A 19,625-nucleotide genomic window follows, 5' to 3' on the forward strand; every position below is an offset into this window, starting at 1 on the left:
GTCCAGCGGCTTAACGGTATACCGATACCGTCCAATCAGGTACCGGTATTGACTTAGACTTACCGGTTCTCGATACCCATCGCTAGTGTTTACTAAAAGAAAATGTATGCAATTTAATTATTTTAACCTTCTTTATTTGGGGGATGGACCTCACATCCTTTAGGGGGGTCCAGGGGCATGCACCCCCGGGAAGATTTTTTTTTTTTGTTGAAGTGAAATGCATCAATCTGGTGCACTTTGAGCACAAAATGAATTTATGGATACAGCTCTCAACACTCAGATGAAAGGGAGCTGTATACTCTTCAATAATCCAAAAATCTTTGGAATATGATTAAAACCAATAACAAATCATTTAAACTAGTTTATTCTTATCTTATGTTACCTAGTTAGCATTCTTTCTTTTTATTTATGCATATTTTACTAATCACTCCCCTTTCAAACTCTTTTTAATTTTTGTTACTGTCTTATAGTACACATTGGAATGATTTCTTACTTTATTTTTTACAACTACAGATGAAGCACTCCAGATCAGACTCAGGTGGGTGTGTCCCAGTCAAAAGCCCAGCGGATGCCAGCGGCTGGGGGTGTTGCCAAATTGCTAGGGGGCGTTGCCCAATTTCCCCATTTGTTCAATTACAGGATTTAACCATGAGATGGCGCTTCATTCACAAAATACACAAAGACAACTGTTTGCAAAGTTTGCAGCTCTGCAGTTGTGTTTGCTGAATACTGTAGCATTTAATCACTTATTTGATACTGTATGGTTTTCACAAGCTACTATAATGAAAAAACATCAATATTTTAGATCAAATAAAGTATATAGTTTGCTTTATGCAGTATATTTCTTGTAATATTGTTGGGGTGTTTTTACACAGTACAGTAGATTGAAGTAAATCAACTTATACATTAAGATAAAATAAGATGGACCTTTATTAATCCCGTGGGGAAATTCAGTAGTTCAAACAGCAACAGGGTGAGAGTGAAAAACAGGACAGCACAGATTCACACAGATTAATAAAATCAAAAATAAGATGAGCTATACAAAAAATAATAATGAGAAACTATGAAATAAGAAATGAATAAAACTAAAATATAATTATCATATCATGTATTATAATGTATTGTATTATTAAGTAATATCATACATTAACCCCATTATAGCAGATGCCACATTGAATGGATGAACACATTTATGCATCAATAATTACAACAGTGTATTTCTAAATACAATTTGTAAAAATACTTATATGTATTTAATATTAACCCTTTGGAGTCAACCGTCACGCCGGCGTGATCAGATCACATGACCTGTGCCGCATAATAACAACAGTCCGGACAACATTGCCGTGTGTTTCTGTCGAAAGTACTGGCTTGAAACTATATCCCAGTCTTTGTTTCATGCAAAAAGACCCAGTAAACACGGAGAGACGATGATATAAAGTTAATACATTTCAAAAGTATGAAAAATGGAAGCACATATTTGAATATATTCGCCGCATTTGATCATTTTACGAAACGGAAAATACTGGAAACTCTAGATCCTGCTCAACAGGTTGTATATGTGTATTTCTGTCGAAAGTACTGGCTTGAAACTATATGCCAGTCTTTGTTTCATGCAAAAAGACCCAATAAACAGACAAAAATAAACACGGACATACGATGATATAAAGTTAATACAGATATATTTCAGAAGTATGAATAATGGAAGCACATATTTTAATATCTTCGCCGTATTTGATAATTTTACGAAACGGAAAATACTGGAAACTGTAGATTCTGCTCAACAGGATGTATTTACCAGGGAGGGGGTGAGGTAATCAGGTAAACGGAGTGATACGAAACGAGACGAAAAGAGACGAAGAGGGACGGCGGGAACCGAAGAGAGACGGCGGGAATTGAGAGAGACGAAGATATACGAAGACAGGCGGCGGGAGACGAAGAGAGATGGCGGGAGACTGGATTGAAGTAAAGTGACAGACAAACATTGAGAATTTAGATATAGTTAGATAGATTTAGAGTTTTGAAGATTCAACTATGATGAAGAGAACTCTGAACATGAGTCAAGCTTTAAGCTTGTTTTTTGACATGGAGGAGGAGGAACCTGTGATGTTGCCCTCTGTGTCGTATTGACAGAAACCGCTTTGAAGCGTGGCACAGATAAAGACAGAAAAAACTGATTTTTGTACATAATGTGTATATATATATATATATATATATTTGTATTATATTTATAATAACACTTTTGCCTTATCAGAATGAAATCCCATGCTACCTCAATCAAACTTTCACATTATCATAGTGGCATCCCATGTATATATTTCCAGCTTTTAAATGGTTTCGTTGTGTATGTTTGTGTTACATATGAAAAATAATATCATTTTCAAAATCTGTTTTTACGTTTTTTTTTGTCATTTTGGGTCCAAAATGTTCATATAGTAGAAGATCACTGCTCTAAACAAAGTCAAAAATCCTACATCCAAACGAAATAAATATAATTAATTATGATGAATACGTTAAGTCTTGTTCATTGTTTTTCACTTTTATTAAATGTTTGATATTTCCGGTGGAAATGGTGGACTATCGGACATTCAAAATGCAGCATATTTTCACTCTTACACACATATATTCTCCTTTTACATACATACATTTTCACTCTCACACACATATATTCTCCTTTTACATACATACATTTTCACTCTCACACACATATATTCTCCTTTTACATACATACATTTTCACTCTCACACACTACTCACACATTCATACATTTTGCTCTCATATTATCATATTTCAATGCACACATTCATATATTGTCACTCACACATTCATGCATTTTGTTCTCATATTCATATAATGTAATGCTCATATTTATACATTTTGCTCTCATGCGAAATCTACTAAAACAAAGTATGTCATGGTAGTGGTCAGCTGTTAAACACAAAAGTGTATCTTAAGGGCTGTAAATATAATAAGCCTGTTGTCAATTTTAGACACAGGCTTATTATATTTACAGCCCTTAATAACATTCATTTTCTGGACTCAATGTGTGTCTTGGCCGTTTTCTTTGTTCCAAGCAAACGAGTGCTCTTTGTTTTGAAATCACTTCCGTGAGTTTCGCGGGCCTCCCCCCTCGCTCCACTGACCATTAGACCATTTAGTAAGGTAACAAGCAAAAGGGCAAAAACGCCTCTCAGACGCTCTTCCGTTTACTTTTTTAATAAAGAAAAACAAATGGTCCGTAGATACACGGACTCATATAGCCTATGTATGTATACTGTAAGGAGAATGTATGTGCGTGAGAGGACCAGTAGGAATTACGGCATATAAATATGCAAACACAAACCTACAGACTGGGGAATGGGAGATCACAGGAGTGGGGGGGGGGGGGGGGGGGGGGGGGAGAGCTGTGGAATGTGACCCTTGGGAGAATTCCTCCACACATTCCGATGGCCAATTCGTTTTAAACAAAGAGTTCGCAACACAGGACAGCATAGGCAACATGGGGGGTGGGGGCTGGTGAACGGTCTGGTCAATGTTTGTAAACACAATCCCCAGGATGTGTTCTAATCAGGAGCCGGGTAAATGAGAGACTGAGGAGCCCCCGAAAAACAGATCCCGAAATAGCTCGTCCTGGTTTCCGCAGCAGATAGGCCTACAGTATGGTGTCTCTTATGTCAGTTATTTTAAATAAAACGTTGAAAACTGAACTTGAAAATGGTTTCCTCTTTTTATTTTATTTATCATTTTCGGGACGGGGAGACGTGTGTGATTAAAAATTAATTTGCAGAAATGTAAAGTGATCTAACTAAGTTCTATTCATATTCTTGACGGGAAGAGCAGTGTAAATGGGTGGCCGTATGCATTTGAAAAGCAATATAAATCACACAGTTATTATACAATAGGCTATAAAAGCACCATCGATAACCATTACCTTTATCCAATTCAAACTTTGGACGGGAAAAAAGGAAGGTGTACATGGTTGGGCTATACTGTAGGCCCAGGGGCGCCGGGTGCTGTAGGCTAGGGAAGGCTAAGCCTTCCCAAATATTTGTGTAACTGCATCCTGGTAAAATACAAATATAATGTCTTTGACATTAGCGCTGCTATGCAGCCACCTGTGCCCTGTACCACGAAGCCAGTTCAACAGACCCTGGATATGCTTGAGTTATCTTAACTAACCCTAACAAACGCGATCTCGCTAAACGGTCCTACGGCGCTGGTTATCAACTCGGTAAATCAAGCCAGGGTTTCTCTCTCCAGCTGAGAGCGCGTTCACGTGAAAGGGGCGGGGTTAGCTACATTTGACCAATCACAAACAGGGACAAGTGTACTGACAGCGCAACATCATACTTCATTAATGAAAAGTAAACTAATATTAGACAAATATGAACTTTAAACATCCATGATGACTTAAACATATAATCCAGGATACAAGCCACATAGTTGCACCTGCAAGGAGAATACAGAACAACTCGTTAAAAAATAAACTACCGAGTGTTTGAAAGCGTACAACAGTTTTATGATACTGCCCCATCTAAAACACGAGGGGATCTGACTTTATTACATTTGAGTTGAGTGTTTCGTCAACTTAATGTGTTGCTTAAAATAATACGTCTGCATACAGTATATGTGACAATGTAACTAAGTGTTGTACGGCCAGATACGGCTCGAGAAGCTGACTCAGATAAGGAAATATTGTGATATCGATGTGAGATCGATGATCTGATTGATGATGTGATGTCAGTGTGATATGAATGATAAGTGCGACACGTCGGCGTCTTCTCTGCATACGGCAGTTTAAACTGCATTTCCTTTTTCCTGTAATATGACTTGATAGATTTAAACTCCGCACACTGAGCTCTGATCGGTCAGCAGATGGTGCTTTCACTGAGTTGATCTCTTTTCTATAGACGCCGGAGGCGGGCAGCGTAAGATGAAAAAAAAAGTTATTTAGCCTTCCCAAACCTGAGCCTCACGCGCCGCCTATGTTAGGCCTACTGTATACATACAAAGGCCATTCAAGCTAGAGTGCTTCTGGAAATGTTCACATCAGGCACCTTCAAGTTAAACAATACTAAACAATTAACACAGTAGGCCTAAATGATGTGGATTAAACCACATTTATTTCGTTAAAAATAAACGAAATATGATTTAGTTTGAATGATTAAGTGTCATCAGGCACCTTCAAGTTAAACAATCAGGTGCACACTTTAATGTGCCGCCACCTCCGGACTCGGCTTGACTCGGTTTAAAGAATGCACACATGTGTTTAATCGTGTATGTCAGATATGTACTAAGTAGCCTAAATACATTTGTTCCTGCTCAAGATTAGATTAAACTTTATTGTTATTGCACATATTGCAGGTACTGAGACAACGAAATGCAGTTTAGCTTCTAACCAGGTGCAACAAGCAGCGAAAAGTAATGTGCACAATACTACAGTAAACAATTAACACAGTAAATTATGTGGATTAAACCACATTTATTTCGTTAAAAATAAACGAAATATGATTTTGTATGAATAATTAAATGTAGGGTGAATTGCCCTAATGTGGGACATTTTTGCATTTCAGACTTCGGGAATATATTGCGATATGAAGCCGATACAATAAATCAAAATCCAGTAGGCCACCATTCCGAAATCCCCAGTAATATTAGACACTAATAATACAGTAAACTATTAACACTGTACATATTATTGTTTGCCCGTGGGATTAGGATGATCGGTAGTGAGACCCGTGCTGCATTTTCCTCCGGTCGGATGTGATATAAAAACAAAGCGATTATTTTTGTTGTTGTAAACTCACGTGGATTAAATGTAGTGCATTCATTTCAACTCGCGAACATATGTACATTAAATGATCGTGAGGATGATGATTGAAAATCGTTTGTTTGAGCCTGGATGCATTTCCTGATCTAAAAACATAGTGATGGTTTTGTACTTACGCCAACGTGAATTAAACATTATTTTGTTAAATAAAAACATGGGGATGTTTAGTAAATGATTACATGTCTCTTATTTAGCACAGAATATGATCCTATCCGTGACATATGGATCTTAACAAATATCCGCTATATCAGATACCTGTAGATCAGCTGTTTATTTCACATGAGCTCCAGTGTGGCAGCTTTTTAATCACGGCTCCCCCTGGTGGATCCATTATCCATTGCAGCTGGTTTCATTATAATTAAATGTATTTATCAAGGGGGCGTTTCAAGTCCTGCGGGGGGTTTTCCTTTTCAGCAGGGGCCCACCCCGTGCCGATCACGGACCCGCACGGGTAGGCGTCTGAAATGGAGCGCTTCATCTGTATATGAAATAGATAAAGGTGTGCTCTCTCTAATGGGTCCGACTAGAATGACAAATAGCGTTGGTTCCACCTATTCCATCAGCCAAGAAATCGTTTAATCATAAAAAAAGACAGGGGGGTCTAAAGGCAGTGTTAGGGGGGTACTGCCCCCCCCCCCCCCCATAGAACCGCCCCTGCAGGCATGCATACATTCAAAAATGTTGATTCATTCGTTCTTAAAATACAGAAACACAAGCTCATCATTACAGCCTAACTGCCGGCTATGACTAATAAATCATCTGTTTACACTCTTAAACTCTGATGCTAGTCTTACTGGCCCCCCAGCCCATCTCAGGATGAGTGTTCTGTTGTAACGGCTTGACTCTCTTCTCTCTGCAGGGTATGATCTATGTGGGCTCCTCCGAGGGGGTGGTGAGGGTTCCAACAGCAAACTGCTCCTTCTACTGGACCTGTCCTCAGTGTGTCCTAGCCCGGGACCCCTTCTGTGGCTGGGACCCGGCCAGCAGGGCCTGTGTGGGGGCCTCCAACAGCCAGGCCAGTCTGTGAGTGCCAAGATACTTTCACTGTCATGTTGGAAGGGGGGGATTATGATGATATATGATACTGCTTTTTAATAAAGAACGTCTTAAGGCTACATATTGCATTGAATGTCATTGTATTGCATTAAATGTCATTGTACACTTGTACACACTAGTAACAACAATATGTTTAAATCAGTCTCTGTCCCATTATGACCATGTGACTGTTCTCCATCCTCAGAGGCCAGGATGTAGACAGAGGGAATGTTGAAGAGGCGTGCAACAGTGTTTCATTCTCACACAGAGTCCGGTTCAGTCCAAACAAACTGCCTGCAGGTGAGTCACTTGTTTCAGTCTATGGTAGGTTACACACTATATAAAACATTATTCATAGAAAATCTACATTTCCCATTAGATGATTCTGATTATCCCACGAAGGCTGGCAGTTTATTGATATCTGGTGACACTGTGAAGAGAATATGGAGGGTCTTGGTGTTTTGTGGGATCAAGGAAAGGGGGGCTAAAGCTATTTTTTGTGGTGATACTACAACTTCCGTGTCAGTTTGTGACGTCACTGGGCCAAAAAAGAGTTTCCCATTGACTTACATTGGGAAAGAGACAACATTTTATTTAGGAAAATCTAATTCAATGCCTGAACACTGTTATAGCCCTTATTAAAATAAATTGGACTTAAAAGTTATAAAACGCTGTCGGTTATGTGGGAACAGAGAGGCAAATCACACACACATTATCTGGGAATGTGATCAACTAAATACTTACTGAGAAAATGTGCATGCTGCTATCAGACACATTCTGGGTTATTCAATACCCAAGGACTGCAAAATGTTATACCTTTTGAAATACAAATGATTGTGTGTTTGATAATGCAAGCAAGAAAGCAATAACAAGAAACTGGTCTAAGGCTGAGCCCCCTACTTAACAGCATGGATATTATAAGCTATGTCTCCCCCCGGTCCTCAGGTGAGCTGGTGTCGGTGTCTCTGAACGAGGTGGTGCGTCTGCAGTGTCCCGCAGCGTCCCTGCTGTCCCAGCAGCTGTGGGAGCGTCCCAACAGCCGGCTGACCCCAGACCTGTACCTGCTCCTGGGGGACGGCAGCCTGAGCTTTGTGGCCACCCCCGCCACGCTGGGCCCCTACCTCTGCCTGTCCACCGAGAACGGCTACCAGCAGACTGTGGCCATCTACCACGTCAAGCAGGGGAGCGGCCCTGTGGCTCAGACCCCCAGCAGCCACAGCTGGCCCCAGAACCCCCCCATCCCCACCACAGAGGCAGGGGCCCGGCTGCGTCCCTCTGCGGCGCCCGAGGGAACAGAAACAAGTCGAATAGAGACTGAGCCGACACCCACCAGCAGGGACGCTCCGCGGGGGGGGAACGTGTCCCTGTGGGCGGAGGAGCCTAAAGAAACGGAGCTCTGGGACAGGGGCCCCCTGCAGGCGGCGCGGGGCCCCTGCTACCTGAAGGAGCTGGTGGTGGTGTCTGTGCTGCTGGTGCTGAGCCTCAGTCTGCTCATCACCACGCTGCTGTACGTCTTCAGACAGCGCTGCCGGAGCCGGACAGCCCCCCAGACGGGGCCCCCCAGACGAGACTCCGACAGAAGGACCCCTGTGGAGCAGGAGGGCCTCCAGGGGGGCCAGGTTCTGAGCAAACGTAACGGACAGGGCCGTGGCTTTGCTTGTAACGGGGCCCTCACGGGATCTAACGGACATTTGCCCAACACTCCCATCTGAACAGTGTTACATCAGAGGTGGTGGGGGGGGGCGTCAGGTACCAGATCTGTTTGCACAGCCAATGACACGGTACAAATACTGCTGACTCATCCCGATAGGTTGGATCTGGGTCAATAGGATGACAGAAACTCTGTGGTACTTCAGACTGTCACACAGGAATATGCTGTGTGTTCATACACAGAAAGGTGCTGCTGGCCCTTTAAATGTTTTAGGGACCACTCAGTGTTTGATGCAAGGAAAGTGACCACTACGGATACTAATGTTTTTGATGGGCTTATTGCATCTTCAAGAATAAATTCAAAACACACATGAACAGAATATTAGGACATGCTTCTCAGCTGATTTGCTTTGCCAAACACATTTTGGAGCCTGGGTTAGCTCCAGTGAGTCAGTATTGTTTCATCGCTACGTGGTCCGGGTCATATACTCTTTTTATGTGTCGTGTAGAACAGAGGTCAGGCCTGTAGCTTGTTGATGTGTGTGAGATGGTGTGTGTTTGTGAGATGGTGCGTGTGAGATGGTGTAACACATCATGTGGCTACAGATGAGCTGTCGGTCCACTCTACACTGACTTCCTGTGTGTCATACACACCATTTGGATACAACATCAGTAAACATGCAGCTATGGTATGCTATCACTCAGATTTTGATGAACTCCAATAAAGAAGTTACATCTGGATTTCTGACTTCAGCTGATTTCTGAGGTACAGAGAAACCTGAGGTGCTTTAGATTGCCTTTGTGTCCTGGCTCCCAGACACTGCTCTGCAGTCAGTGAGGAGGGTCAAGAAGAATCGCAAAGGAGGAGCGGGTGAGTCGGTCCCTGAAGGCCCCACAGCCTTTTTCTAGAACAAATACAAAAATAAACAAAAATGTTCCTTTCTACAACCTTTTTGCTGAAGCCATGAACCACTCCTTCCCAATTTAGCATCACATTTGACATGGGGTGATTTTATCCAATCTACTCTAGTTTGTAAAAGTTAATTACAGTAAATGACTTCGTACTTACAATACGAAATTCTTCCGTGATGGCGGGGCCAGTAAAAAATCATTTGAAATATGTTCTCATTTATTCAAATATTGTGTGTAACAGATCTCTTGATTATCGGAACATCTATAATCAAGTGTTCTGGCATATTTAAAGCCCAATGATGTGTCCTGAGGGCCAACGACACATTTATGTTCTGAAGCATAAAGAACTTCCATTGCGGATCCAATAAACAACATTTTCTTTGTTTCAGTTCTGAGATTAAAGTCAGAATTCTGAAAAAATAGTCTAAATCATTTGTTCTCAGATTTCCAACATTTATTAGGAAGTGTTTTAATAATGTATTATTTCTTGGCAAACAATTTAAGATCTTTAAGACTCCTTAAGTCCTTCCCATTTCAGACATGTGAAAGCAGATAAACAGAGAGGGGAAAGACAACCGCTCTTTCAACCACTTGTGTTCTTTTATTGTTCACTGTCTATTTATCCTTGCATCTATGATATCCTTGTAGGAATGTACCATGAGGGACATTTGTGAAACATAGGAATCCTGGCTCTCTAGGCAGGGTACCATGATGTGAAAACAAATAGTCACCAAACATTCCCCCCCCTACTCATCCGACAGGCAGCTGCTGAAAATGGGAGGAAGGAGAAAACTAAGAAGAAATATGTGATCTGTACAGCAGTCCTTAAAGAGACAAAACTAAGACAACATGAGGAGCAGAGAAATGCTACATTTTCAGACTGATCCATTACAAATATGTAATCAATGTCACCCGGCCAGAGCAACTCTTTCTCAGAGGAATGGTGCTGCATAATATTACTAAAGGAGGACATTAGGTAATCACTAGAAATGATGATGTGAAAGAACCATCTTCAGAGTAGGGCTGTGTAGTGTTTAGGAGCACTGCTTCCACATACACATAATGAAGCTGTATTCACTTAGTGTGTGAGACAGCAGGATCACTGATTGACCTTCCTGTGTCCTCAGGTCACATTCAACACATTCCTAACAGGGTTTGGAGGGTTACTTTCAAAATGTAATCTCTTACAATAACCAGTTACATGTCAGAAATGTTATCATTAACCTTATCAGAGTAACAACATATAAAAGTAACCAGATTGATTTCCGTTACTTTGCAAACAAGGTCATATAAATAACACTTAACTCTATGTAACAATGTAACCTTAGAAAAGAAGAAACCAATATATTTCATATATAAAAATGTAGTAACAGTATTAGTTTACAAATGCTGTTCACGCTTAATACATTCATCAAAAGCATAGACTACTTTACAATTTCCAGAAAACCCAAAATTGGTAAATGACTGTGAATGAGGACTAAAAAAGCCTTCTTTTTTTTACAACAGGAACAAAGTGTAATAAATAAACAGAGCTTTCTATGATGCACACTATACCAGAATATCAAAATAACAATATGTTATAGCTAACTAGTTATCAAGGTGCTGCTTAGTGATTTAGCATATATGTAATAGCTCCCATTTTAGCATTAGGATACTTGTGCAATAAAAGAATAATCCCAATATTAACCAACTTTATTAGCACCTTTCAAACTGAGCTCCACAGTGCTTTCACAGGAGAACAGGACACATGAAATACATGCAGAAAATGAAATGAAATAAAAACCAAGTAATAAATCACAGAGATCAGAGCAGACCAAAAGAATGAAACATAAATCACATTAAATCAATTCTTTAAAAAGTGATTTAAAGAGCAGACAGACAGTAACAGACGAACACACATGTTGTGTGAGTTGAGTTGTTATGCTATAATGATATGTAACATTCATGTAACTCAAATGTGTCAGACATATTTAAAAATGAAAAGAACATTTTTGTATTCTGCTATCATTAGTGTGAATGCTGTGCAACAGCCTATTCTTTTCCGTCTGATGGAGACTTCATACAGACTTCAACATGTTCCACATCTTTTTTACATTATTGGTGACGTATGGTTTTAGTTAAAGAGTTTGCAGTCAAAAATATTCTGCTGCTTTCCCAAGCCTTTTTACTTTCTTTTCTCATCTTAATACACTTTCATTCACTACTACGTACATCTGATATGTAACTCCTTCAGCCTACTTTCAGCTGCAGAAACCATTCAACTATTACATTATTTTAAAACCTTTTCTTTTAAATATTAAGCTTCTTCACTATTTGTCCTCCTCTTCCAGTTTAACATTTCACTTTCAAGTGTCCAACAAAGTCATTGCAATGCATTTGAGCTGTAACAATTTGATCAAATCATTTCACTGTTCTGCATTTCTCCGCTAAGTTCAGCAACACACTGACTTGGTCTCTGTAGCTAGAGCAGCTTCCATTCAGCTAAGAACACATTCAGCTTTTTCTGCATTGTCAGCTAAATTCAGCAACAAATGTTCACAGTTTACAGCATTTGCACGCATTTTCTGCAGGAAATGCATTTTCTAGTTAGAATTGTGTTTAGGAAACTAACCACTAGATGGAATTAATAAAGTAAAATAAATGAAAGAGCTTAAATCCTGTAGAGTTGTTCTTAGTTGTGAAGTTCAAATGTTTCCCTTTTCAAGATGAGAGTATGGATGTGTTAAGGTCAGTGGCGGCGGGTCATTAGGGGCAGGTGGGGCACAGCCCCACCTAGTGTCAGAAGAAAGTATTACAAATAATGATTACAAAAAAATAAATAAAAAAACATATAAAATATATTTTAAGGTCATGTTTAATAATCTGATTCGTCTGTACATTTCTGTTTTAGTCTGTGTTCTTCTAATTAGTGTCTAGAGTGCCGTTTTGAGCTGTTTAGAGCCATGTGGGACAAAACCCGATCCTGCCCCTCCCTCTCACAGTCTAAGTGAACGGTGATTGTAAAAACTACACTGCGCATGCTCAGAGTATTTTTCTATTTAATGTGTGTGGCAAAAAAATAATGACCGTAGGGGCATAGTGCTCCCATCCCCACCATACGTCATCTCACATAATTCAGAATTGATTGGCTGTAAGTACTCACGTGTGCAGTGCTGAGAAACGTCACGTGTAGTTTGAAGAGGTGACGAGAGAGCAGCATATAGCTAACATCACCAGCGATTAAAAGAAGTAAAAAACTGAAAGAAAATGAATGAAGTTGACCATTTACTGGAGCACACATTTGAGACACTTAGTCTCGGAGAGAAACTGGAGGTAAAGCGCCTCGGTGCCCACCATCCACCGGATTTCCAAATGGTCCAGACTGCGGGCAAAGTTAAACGTGGGTTTAACGCTGAGTGGTTTGCTAAAAAGAAATGGCTAACGGCGAGCATCCAGAAGAATTCCCTCTTTTGCTTTCCTTGCCTGCTTTTTGGTGAAGATCAAGGTACTTGGTCGAGGACAGGTTACAAGGACTTAAAGCATCTTTCGGAGAGGACAATGAAGCATGAGAGCAGCAACAGTCATTTGGAAAATGCCGTAAAATTGGGATTACTTGGAAGGGTGAATGTTGCAGCTCAGATTGACAGCGCCTACAGACGCGGCATTGATTCTCATAATAGGAAGGTGGAAGAAAACAGGTACGTCCTTGGTCGGATCATCACCTGTATTAAACTGTGTGGGAAATGTGAGAGAGCACTGCGGGGCCACAACGAGTCGGCGGACTCTCTGAATCCAGGGATATTCAGGTCAATTTTCGAGACAATGTGTGAGGGCGATTCCAGGCTTCAACGGCACTACGAAGCTCAGCTTGTTTTCAAAGGGACATCAAGCACCATACAGAATGAACTCTTGGACTGCATGTATGATGTGTACAGGGAGGAAATAGCCAAGCAAGTGGACAACACATCATTTGTTGCCGTTCAGGCCGACGAGACAACCGATGTCTCCTGTAAATCGCAAATGGTGATTGTGCTGCGATACATTATGCCTGACCTCACAGTTACAGAGCGTTTTTTGGAGTTTGTGGAAGTAAAGGACAAAACTGGTGTAGGTCTCTCTAACAGCATCAAGGCTGTTCTGGAACCCCTGAAGCTGAAAGAAAAGCTAATCGCTCAGACCTATGACGGGGCGGCCGTCATGAGCGGTAACGTGCGCGGGGTACAGACGGTGATGAAGGAGACGTACCCAAACGCTCAGTTTGTTCACTGCTACGCCCACCAACTGAACCTGACCCTGCAGCAACTGTGTTCAGCAAGGATGAGCATCCTGAAGGTGTTTTTTGCAGATCTAACTGCTTTTTCCACTTTTTTCTCCGGTGCTCCAAAACGTGTTGCAGCTCTTGCAGAGGCAACACAGAGACGCATCCCACGGCCACCGGCTGTGAGATGGAACTTTAAAAGCAGAACTGTGAACGCGGTTTGGGAGACCCGAGATGCACTACTTCAGTGTATGAAGCATATACGCGCACAACCAGGATGGGATGCGGTCACCATAAGTGAGGCATACGGCCTGTCAAAGAAACTGCGGGACCGAGCATTTATGCAGCTCCTGGAGTTTTTTTCCGTTGCTTATGCCAGAAGTGGATGTTCTATACAACACTCTGCAAAAACGAAGCATCGATGCACCTGGGATCAACAGCGCGCTCTGCCGTTTCAAGGAAAATGTTCAGAAAATGAGGCAGAAAACTGATGCATTGGCCGCCACTGCTCATGATGGAACAGACGAGCCAGGCCGACGAGTCAGCAGCACAGCGCCGGTGATGAAGGAGGCTTGTGACACAGTCATCTCACAGGTGGAACAGAGGTTCTCACAGAGTGACCATTTGATCGCTGCAAAGCTTGTTGACAGCTCATTCTTCCCACAGCATGTCCTGTCATTTCCTACACCTGAGCTTGACTGCGCCGTGAAACTGTGGCCTGCGTTGGGAAACAAGGAGAAGTTGAAGTCTGAGCTGACCACGCTCTACCGCCACAGTGAGCTTCACACTGGAAACACTGCCCTGTCTCTGTTGAAATCCATTCATGAGAACAACTTGGAGGAAACGTTTGCTGAGACTGTTATTTTGGTCAAAATAATAGTGACAACTCCGATGACGACATCCGAGTCAGAGAGGAACTTTTCCACCCTCAAAAGGATAAAGACTTTCACTCGCAACACCATGGGACAGCCGCGACTTAACGCATTGGCCATGCTTTCAATTGAAAGCCAGTTGATCCAGCAACTACAGGACTTCATCCCCAAAGTGATAGACACATTCTGTCAGAGGAAGGACCGCCGTGCCGCTTTTCTTTTCAAGTGAGCCTTCAGCTTTGGTAAGTTCATTTATGTCATATATTTTGTTGATCTTCTGTGTTTTGCCTCTGCTGGATCGATTGATATTGTGACCTCGATGATGAGTGTCTGTGTTTTCCTTATATTTACAGTCTATGGTGTTTTAATGCTAAAGCATTACGGTTGTTGTTATTGTTAAGAATTACTTTGTGATGGTGACCTTTACTCCATGTATGAAGGTGCATTACTATGACATCCCCACGCTGTGTACGTAAAGGTATGCGCTCACAGTGTTGCTCCTGTGGTCTTCAGTATGTAATTTGACACTCCCCCTCTCTCTCTCCTCCCCCCCCTCTCTCTGTCCCCCCTCTCTCTCTCCTCCCTCTCTCTGTCCCCCCCCTCTCTCTCTCTCTCTCTCTCCCCCGACCTCTTTCTGCCCCCCCAGTTTTGTACACCTAGAAACGCCACTGGTTAAGGTTCACATGTTATATGTGAGGTCAGTGTGAGAAGTTGTTCCGTCTCTACACACTCCCTGCAGTTTAACCACAGAAAACCTGCCGGTGTTTTGGCGCCACCTCATGGACTCGTGATTTCTTCTTGAATACCAAACGTGTCTTTAATAACCTGTGACTGACAGCTGGGGTATGTAATACAGCACCCTCACATCTTACTATTGGAAGATTCTGGGAAGAATGCTTTGGGGTATTGTCACGTTGGTAATCTGCAGAGGTGGGAGAAGTACTCAGGACTTGTACTTCAGTAAAAGTAGAAGTACTCAGGACTTGTACTTCAGTAGAAGTACTCAGGACTTGTACTTCAGTAAAAGTAGAAGTACTCAGATCTTGTACTTCAGTAAAACTAGAAGTACTCAGATCTTGTACTTGAGTAAAGTAGAAGTACCAGAGTGTAGGAATACTCTGTTACAGTAAAAGTCATGCATTCAAAATGTTCCTCAAGTAAAAGTAGAAAAGTATTCTCATCAAAATATAGTGAAAGTAGCGACAGTGAAAGTAGTCTTTGTGCAGATTGGTCCATTTCAGAATAATATATATGATATGTTTTATAATGATTGATCATGAAAGTGTTCTCAAAGCTGGTAAAGGTGCAGCTAGTTTGAATGACTTTGTATACTGCAGGGTAGCGTGTGGATTTACTCCAGGTGGAACTAAAGTCTGATTTAACACTTGATTAGATTTCACATCATTCATCCACATCTGTGAAGTAACTAAAGGTATTAATACATGTAGTGGAGTAAAAGTACACAATTTATCTCTGATTTGTAGTGGAGTAGAAGTACAAAGTAGCACAAACATGGGAGTACTCTAAATTGTACATGTACATGTAGTTACATGTAAAGTAAATGTACTTAGTTACGTTACACCTCTGGTAATATGTTATATGTGAGGTCACAGTTTGAGATGTTGTTATGGATACCTTTCTCTCTGCAGCTTTAACTCAGAAGAGTTCCACAGCATATACGTTTAATAGCTCCTGTATGTTTTCATAGATTTTACTTTTGTCTTTATCCCTCAGCATCTGTAGGCACTTCCCTTAAAAGAAAAGGGAGACATTTCCAAAAAAGTGTTTTGCATATACATTTCAAATTTTTTCAGCATGCTTGATTAAAATACCTTGCTTCGAATGAGATGCTAAATATGGAGTCAGATTTGGGTCAATATTCTAGCGCACAAAACAAGCTACTCACGAGTGGAAAATGTGCTTTTACACGCGCATGAAATGACCCTCGCGCGCAAATTAAACCCCTGTGTATGTGTTACGGGTCCCCGATATGAGGACCACAGTAACAGTGATGATACCTGTATGGTGCAGGTGAGACAGAAGTAATGAGGACACGTTGTGTTCAGTTTCCTTCCAGATTACTTCTCCTGAGGTTGTTTTATTACACAAAATCATATAAACATTCATTATCTTGTGCATTTCAGTTTCGACTTACATTCCTCAATAACCATTCACATACCTTCACTCTGTCTGTATGTTACACTTTTATGTGATAAACACATGTCAAATTGAATTTCACATTCAATCAAATCTGTTGTACGTTAAATACATTTGTATACAGTATTAACCTGTATATAATACTACTCTTCTTTTACTTTCACTTAAAAGTAGTATTTCGTGACCCCTCTAACCTCTCATGTTGACTATTTACCTTCTGCCATTAATTGGTCAACAGCAGTGACGCGTCGTAAAACCCGGAAGTAAGTTAGCATTTTGAGCACTTCGGGTTCGTTCGTCAAAAAGCAATGCATTTTCTCCATAGGGTTTTGGAAAATAGCTCGAAATAAGGTCTGTGGTTGACACAAATTTAAGAGATAAATCACGTTTTATTCTACGACATTAAATACATCAGCAGTGACCCCACTGGTGATTTTTGAAGAGTTTACGTGTCAACCACGTGAAAAACGATGGTTGTTACCGAGTGGCTGAATAGGACTGCAGAAATTGTCGAGGCCGTTGTACGTCATTACGCTGAACACGTAAACACTCCCGCTAAGTTTGTTTTCCCCTGTGTTCTGCTTGAAAGCAAGTACCTGCCTATCTTTAGTATCTGTATATCTATATCTGACCATTAAAATCTGTATTTTTGAAATTGTCGTTTTTAACACCGTAGTTTTACAAATTATAGAATAATTAATTACCAGTGTTTTCCAATTTTACTCGGCAGTTCGTTTCGTTAGCTAACGTTAGCTAAAGCTAGCGCTACTAGTTGGATACGCAATGGTTTGTTGCTTTGCTCCGGGTTGCAGCCACAGGTCTTTGCATGAAACGTGCTCGTTCTATCGTTTCCTGGCCAATGTTTTCCAAAGGAGAGTCTGGATTCGTGCCATGAGGTAAGCTGACGTTACATTTGTGTCCATGTCACGGTGAAATGTAAATGATGGGTAGTGACTGTATCGCCGTTTTAGAGATGGCGCTGCTGAAAAGACCGCAACATAAGTAAAGATAATGAATACATCCTATTAAAACCTGTGTGGCTTATATGATAAGTCTAATTAGTACAAGCAGCATAACGTTTCACCATGTAACTAAAGATTGTAGTCAGGGAAATCAGTTTGACATATTGAACTAATACCAAATCACCTCTGGCTGGCAGAGAACTCTCTGCTCCATAGCTTCTCTTGGACGTAACATCACATGTACATTTTACATTTATATTCAATTTAATATTCCATCCCTCACATACTTTTGTTTATATAACAATTTATATGTTGTTTTTCTTGTTATGCTGCTGCAACACAAACATTTCCCAAATTGGGATCAATACAGTAATATCTTACCTTAATTAATTAAGAAATATAACTATTATAATTAGTGTAGCAGCTGACACCTATTTTCAATATGGATTAATCTACCATTTATTTCTTTAGTTCAATTGTCATCTATAAAAATGTCAAAATAGTGAAAATGTTCACGAGACAAAGTGCAAGGTTATATCTTTAGATGTTTTGTTTTAGACTATGTATGTCTTAATGCTCTTATATGTGACGGTGTGACTTCCATGAAACTAATATTTTATATCTTCCCAACAGACGAGCTGACAGGAAGCCTAACACTCTAACAACCACAACATTGCAAAGGCGAGTAAATGTAAATTAAAAACGATTGACAATTTCTTCTTCTTTCTTGCAGTGAGGTGAAGCTGACCTTGCACGTGGTGCCAGTAAGGATGCTCCTCATGCAGGCTGAATGTTACTCCCTCCTTACTGACACAGAAGCCCTTGATTTGCAATGCTTCACTAATTGTCATTTCCCTGGCTCCGTAGGGACACTTTACCTCCAGCACAGCGGAAGACCCTACCAGACCATCTGGAGATGCCCCCAACACTTCTGATTGGGAGAGCCACAAACCTGACTCATGGACCTGCATCTGGGTTGCAGTGGTGAATGCCCTGACGCCCTCACATTCATTCATAGTCCCCCACTGTACAGACAAAACACCATCAAGGGCCTGTTGTTGCCCTAGCACCCTGGCAATAAGGGAAGCAGTCACACGCTTTGACCTCAGGACAGCTCCAAAGTCGCTGGCAGTCAACCTTCCTTTCCTGAACAAATGCCAGTTTAGGTTGGTTCGCTGACCAGTGGTAGCCACCTGAATTGCCCTCTGTTGCTCCTCAGACAATGCCATGCTTGCCACAATTGCCTCAGGTCACTGATGCCCAACAGATTTGATAATTTCAGGAACAGTAAGTGTTTCCAAGCTGTAGTGTTCCTCTTCTGGCTCGGGGGAGAGAAGCCAAGACATTCCTGAGAACCTGCCCCCGAGTCTGTCCCTCAGCCAGTCACGATCTTCGGAGGTGGGCTCTCTTGTCAGCGGGTTGAATGAGTTATTGGTTGGAGGAAATAGCTCCTCCACTGAATGCGTACGTTTAGCTGCCTTTGGCTTCTTCCACTGACAGGGGGTGTCAGTGCAGCTGAAATTGTGGATGGCAAAGATGGCTAATGCAGCCGCATGACTGCATTTCCATTCTCCACATGAGCATTCACATTTTGTGGAGAGAATTCCCTCTTCTCCTGTAGATACCTGTGGTGGTGGGATTGTTTTATTATTTTAAATATATTTACATTTGTAATGCCTTCCCAATTATCCCTTTAATTGTTTATAGCCTACTGTATGTTTATTTCATGGATATTTCTGTGTTTTCTGGTGTGTAATATTTGTAATCTTGGGGCCTCTTCTCTTTAACGTCTACATGCTACCACTGGCTCAGATAATGAAAAACAACAAAATAAGTTACCATAGCTATGCAGATGACACACACATTTACGTAACAATTTCACCAGGAGACTATGCTCCAATTCTAACACTGAGTAAGTGCATTGAACAAATCAATGACTGGATGTGTCAGAACTTTCTCCAATTAAACAA

The 19,625-nt window shown here is 41.1% G+C and overlaps 1 protein-coding gene across 3 annotated transcripts in view; it reads left to right on the forward strand.

Moving 5' to 3' along the window:
- Positions 1–9,256, forward strand: part of sema4ab (sema domain, immunoglobulin domain (Ig), transmembrane domain (TM) and short cytoplasmic domain, (semaphorin) 4Ab) — an 83,367-nt gene extending 74,111 nt beyond the window's left edge. For 2 of the 3 annotated variants that reach the window (XM_034239420.1, XM_034239419.1), the window contains exons 13-15: positions 6,690–6,853; positions 7,071–7,165; positions 7,811–9,256. In XM_034239420.1, coding sequence (XP_034095311.1) covers positions 6,690–6,853; positions 7,071–7,165; positions 7,811–8,577 — 1,026 coding nt within the window. In that variant the 3' untranslated portion in view covers positions 8,578–9,256. The remainder of the gene's footprint in view (positions 1–6,689; positions 6,854–7,070; positions 7,166–7,810) is intronic. The other variant, XM_034239421.1, reaches the window with a different exon arrangement.
- The last annotated feature ends 10,369 nt before the right edge of the window (positions 9,257–19,625 follow it).

Source organism: Gymnodraco acuticeps, unplaced genomic scaffold, assembly GCF_902827175.1.
Source record: "Gymnodraco acuticeps unplaced genomic scaffold, fGymAcu1.1, whole genome shotgun sequence".
Lineage (NCBI taxonomy): Eukaryota > Metazoa > Chordata > Actinopteri > Perciformes > Bathydraconidae > Gymnodraco > Gymnodraco acuticeps.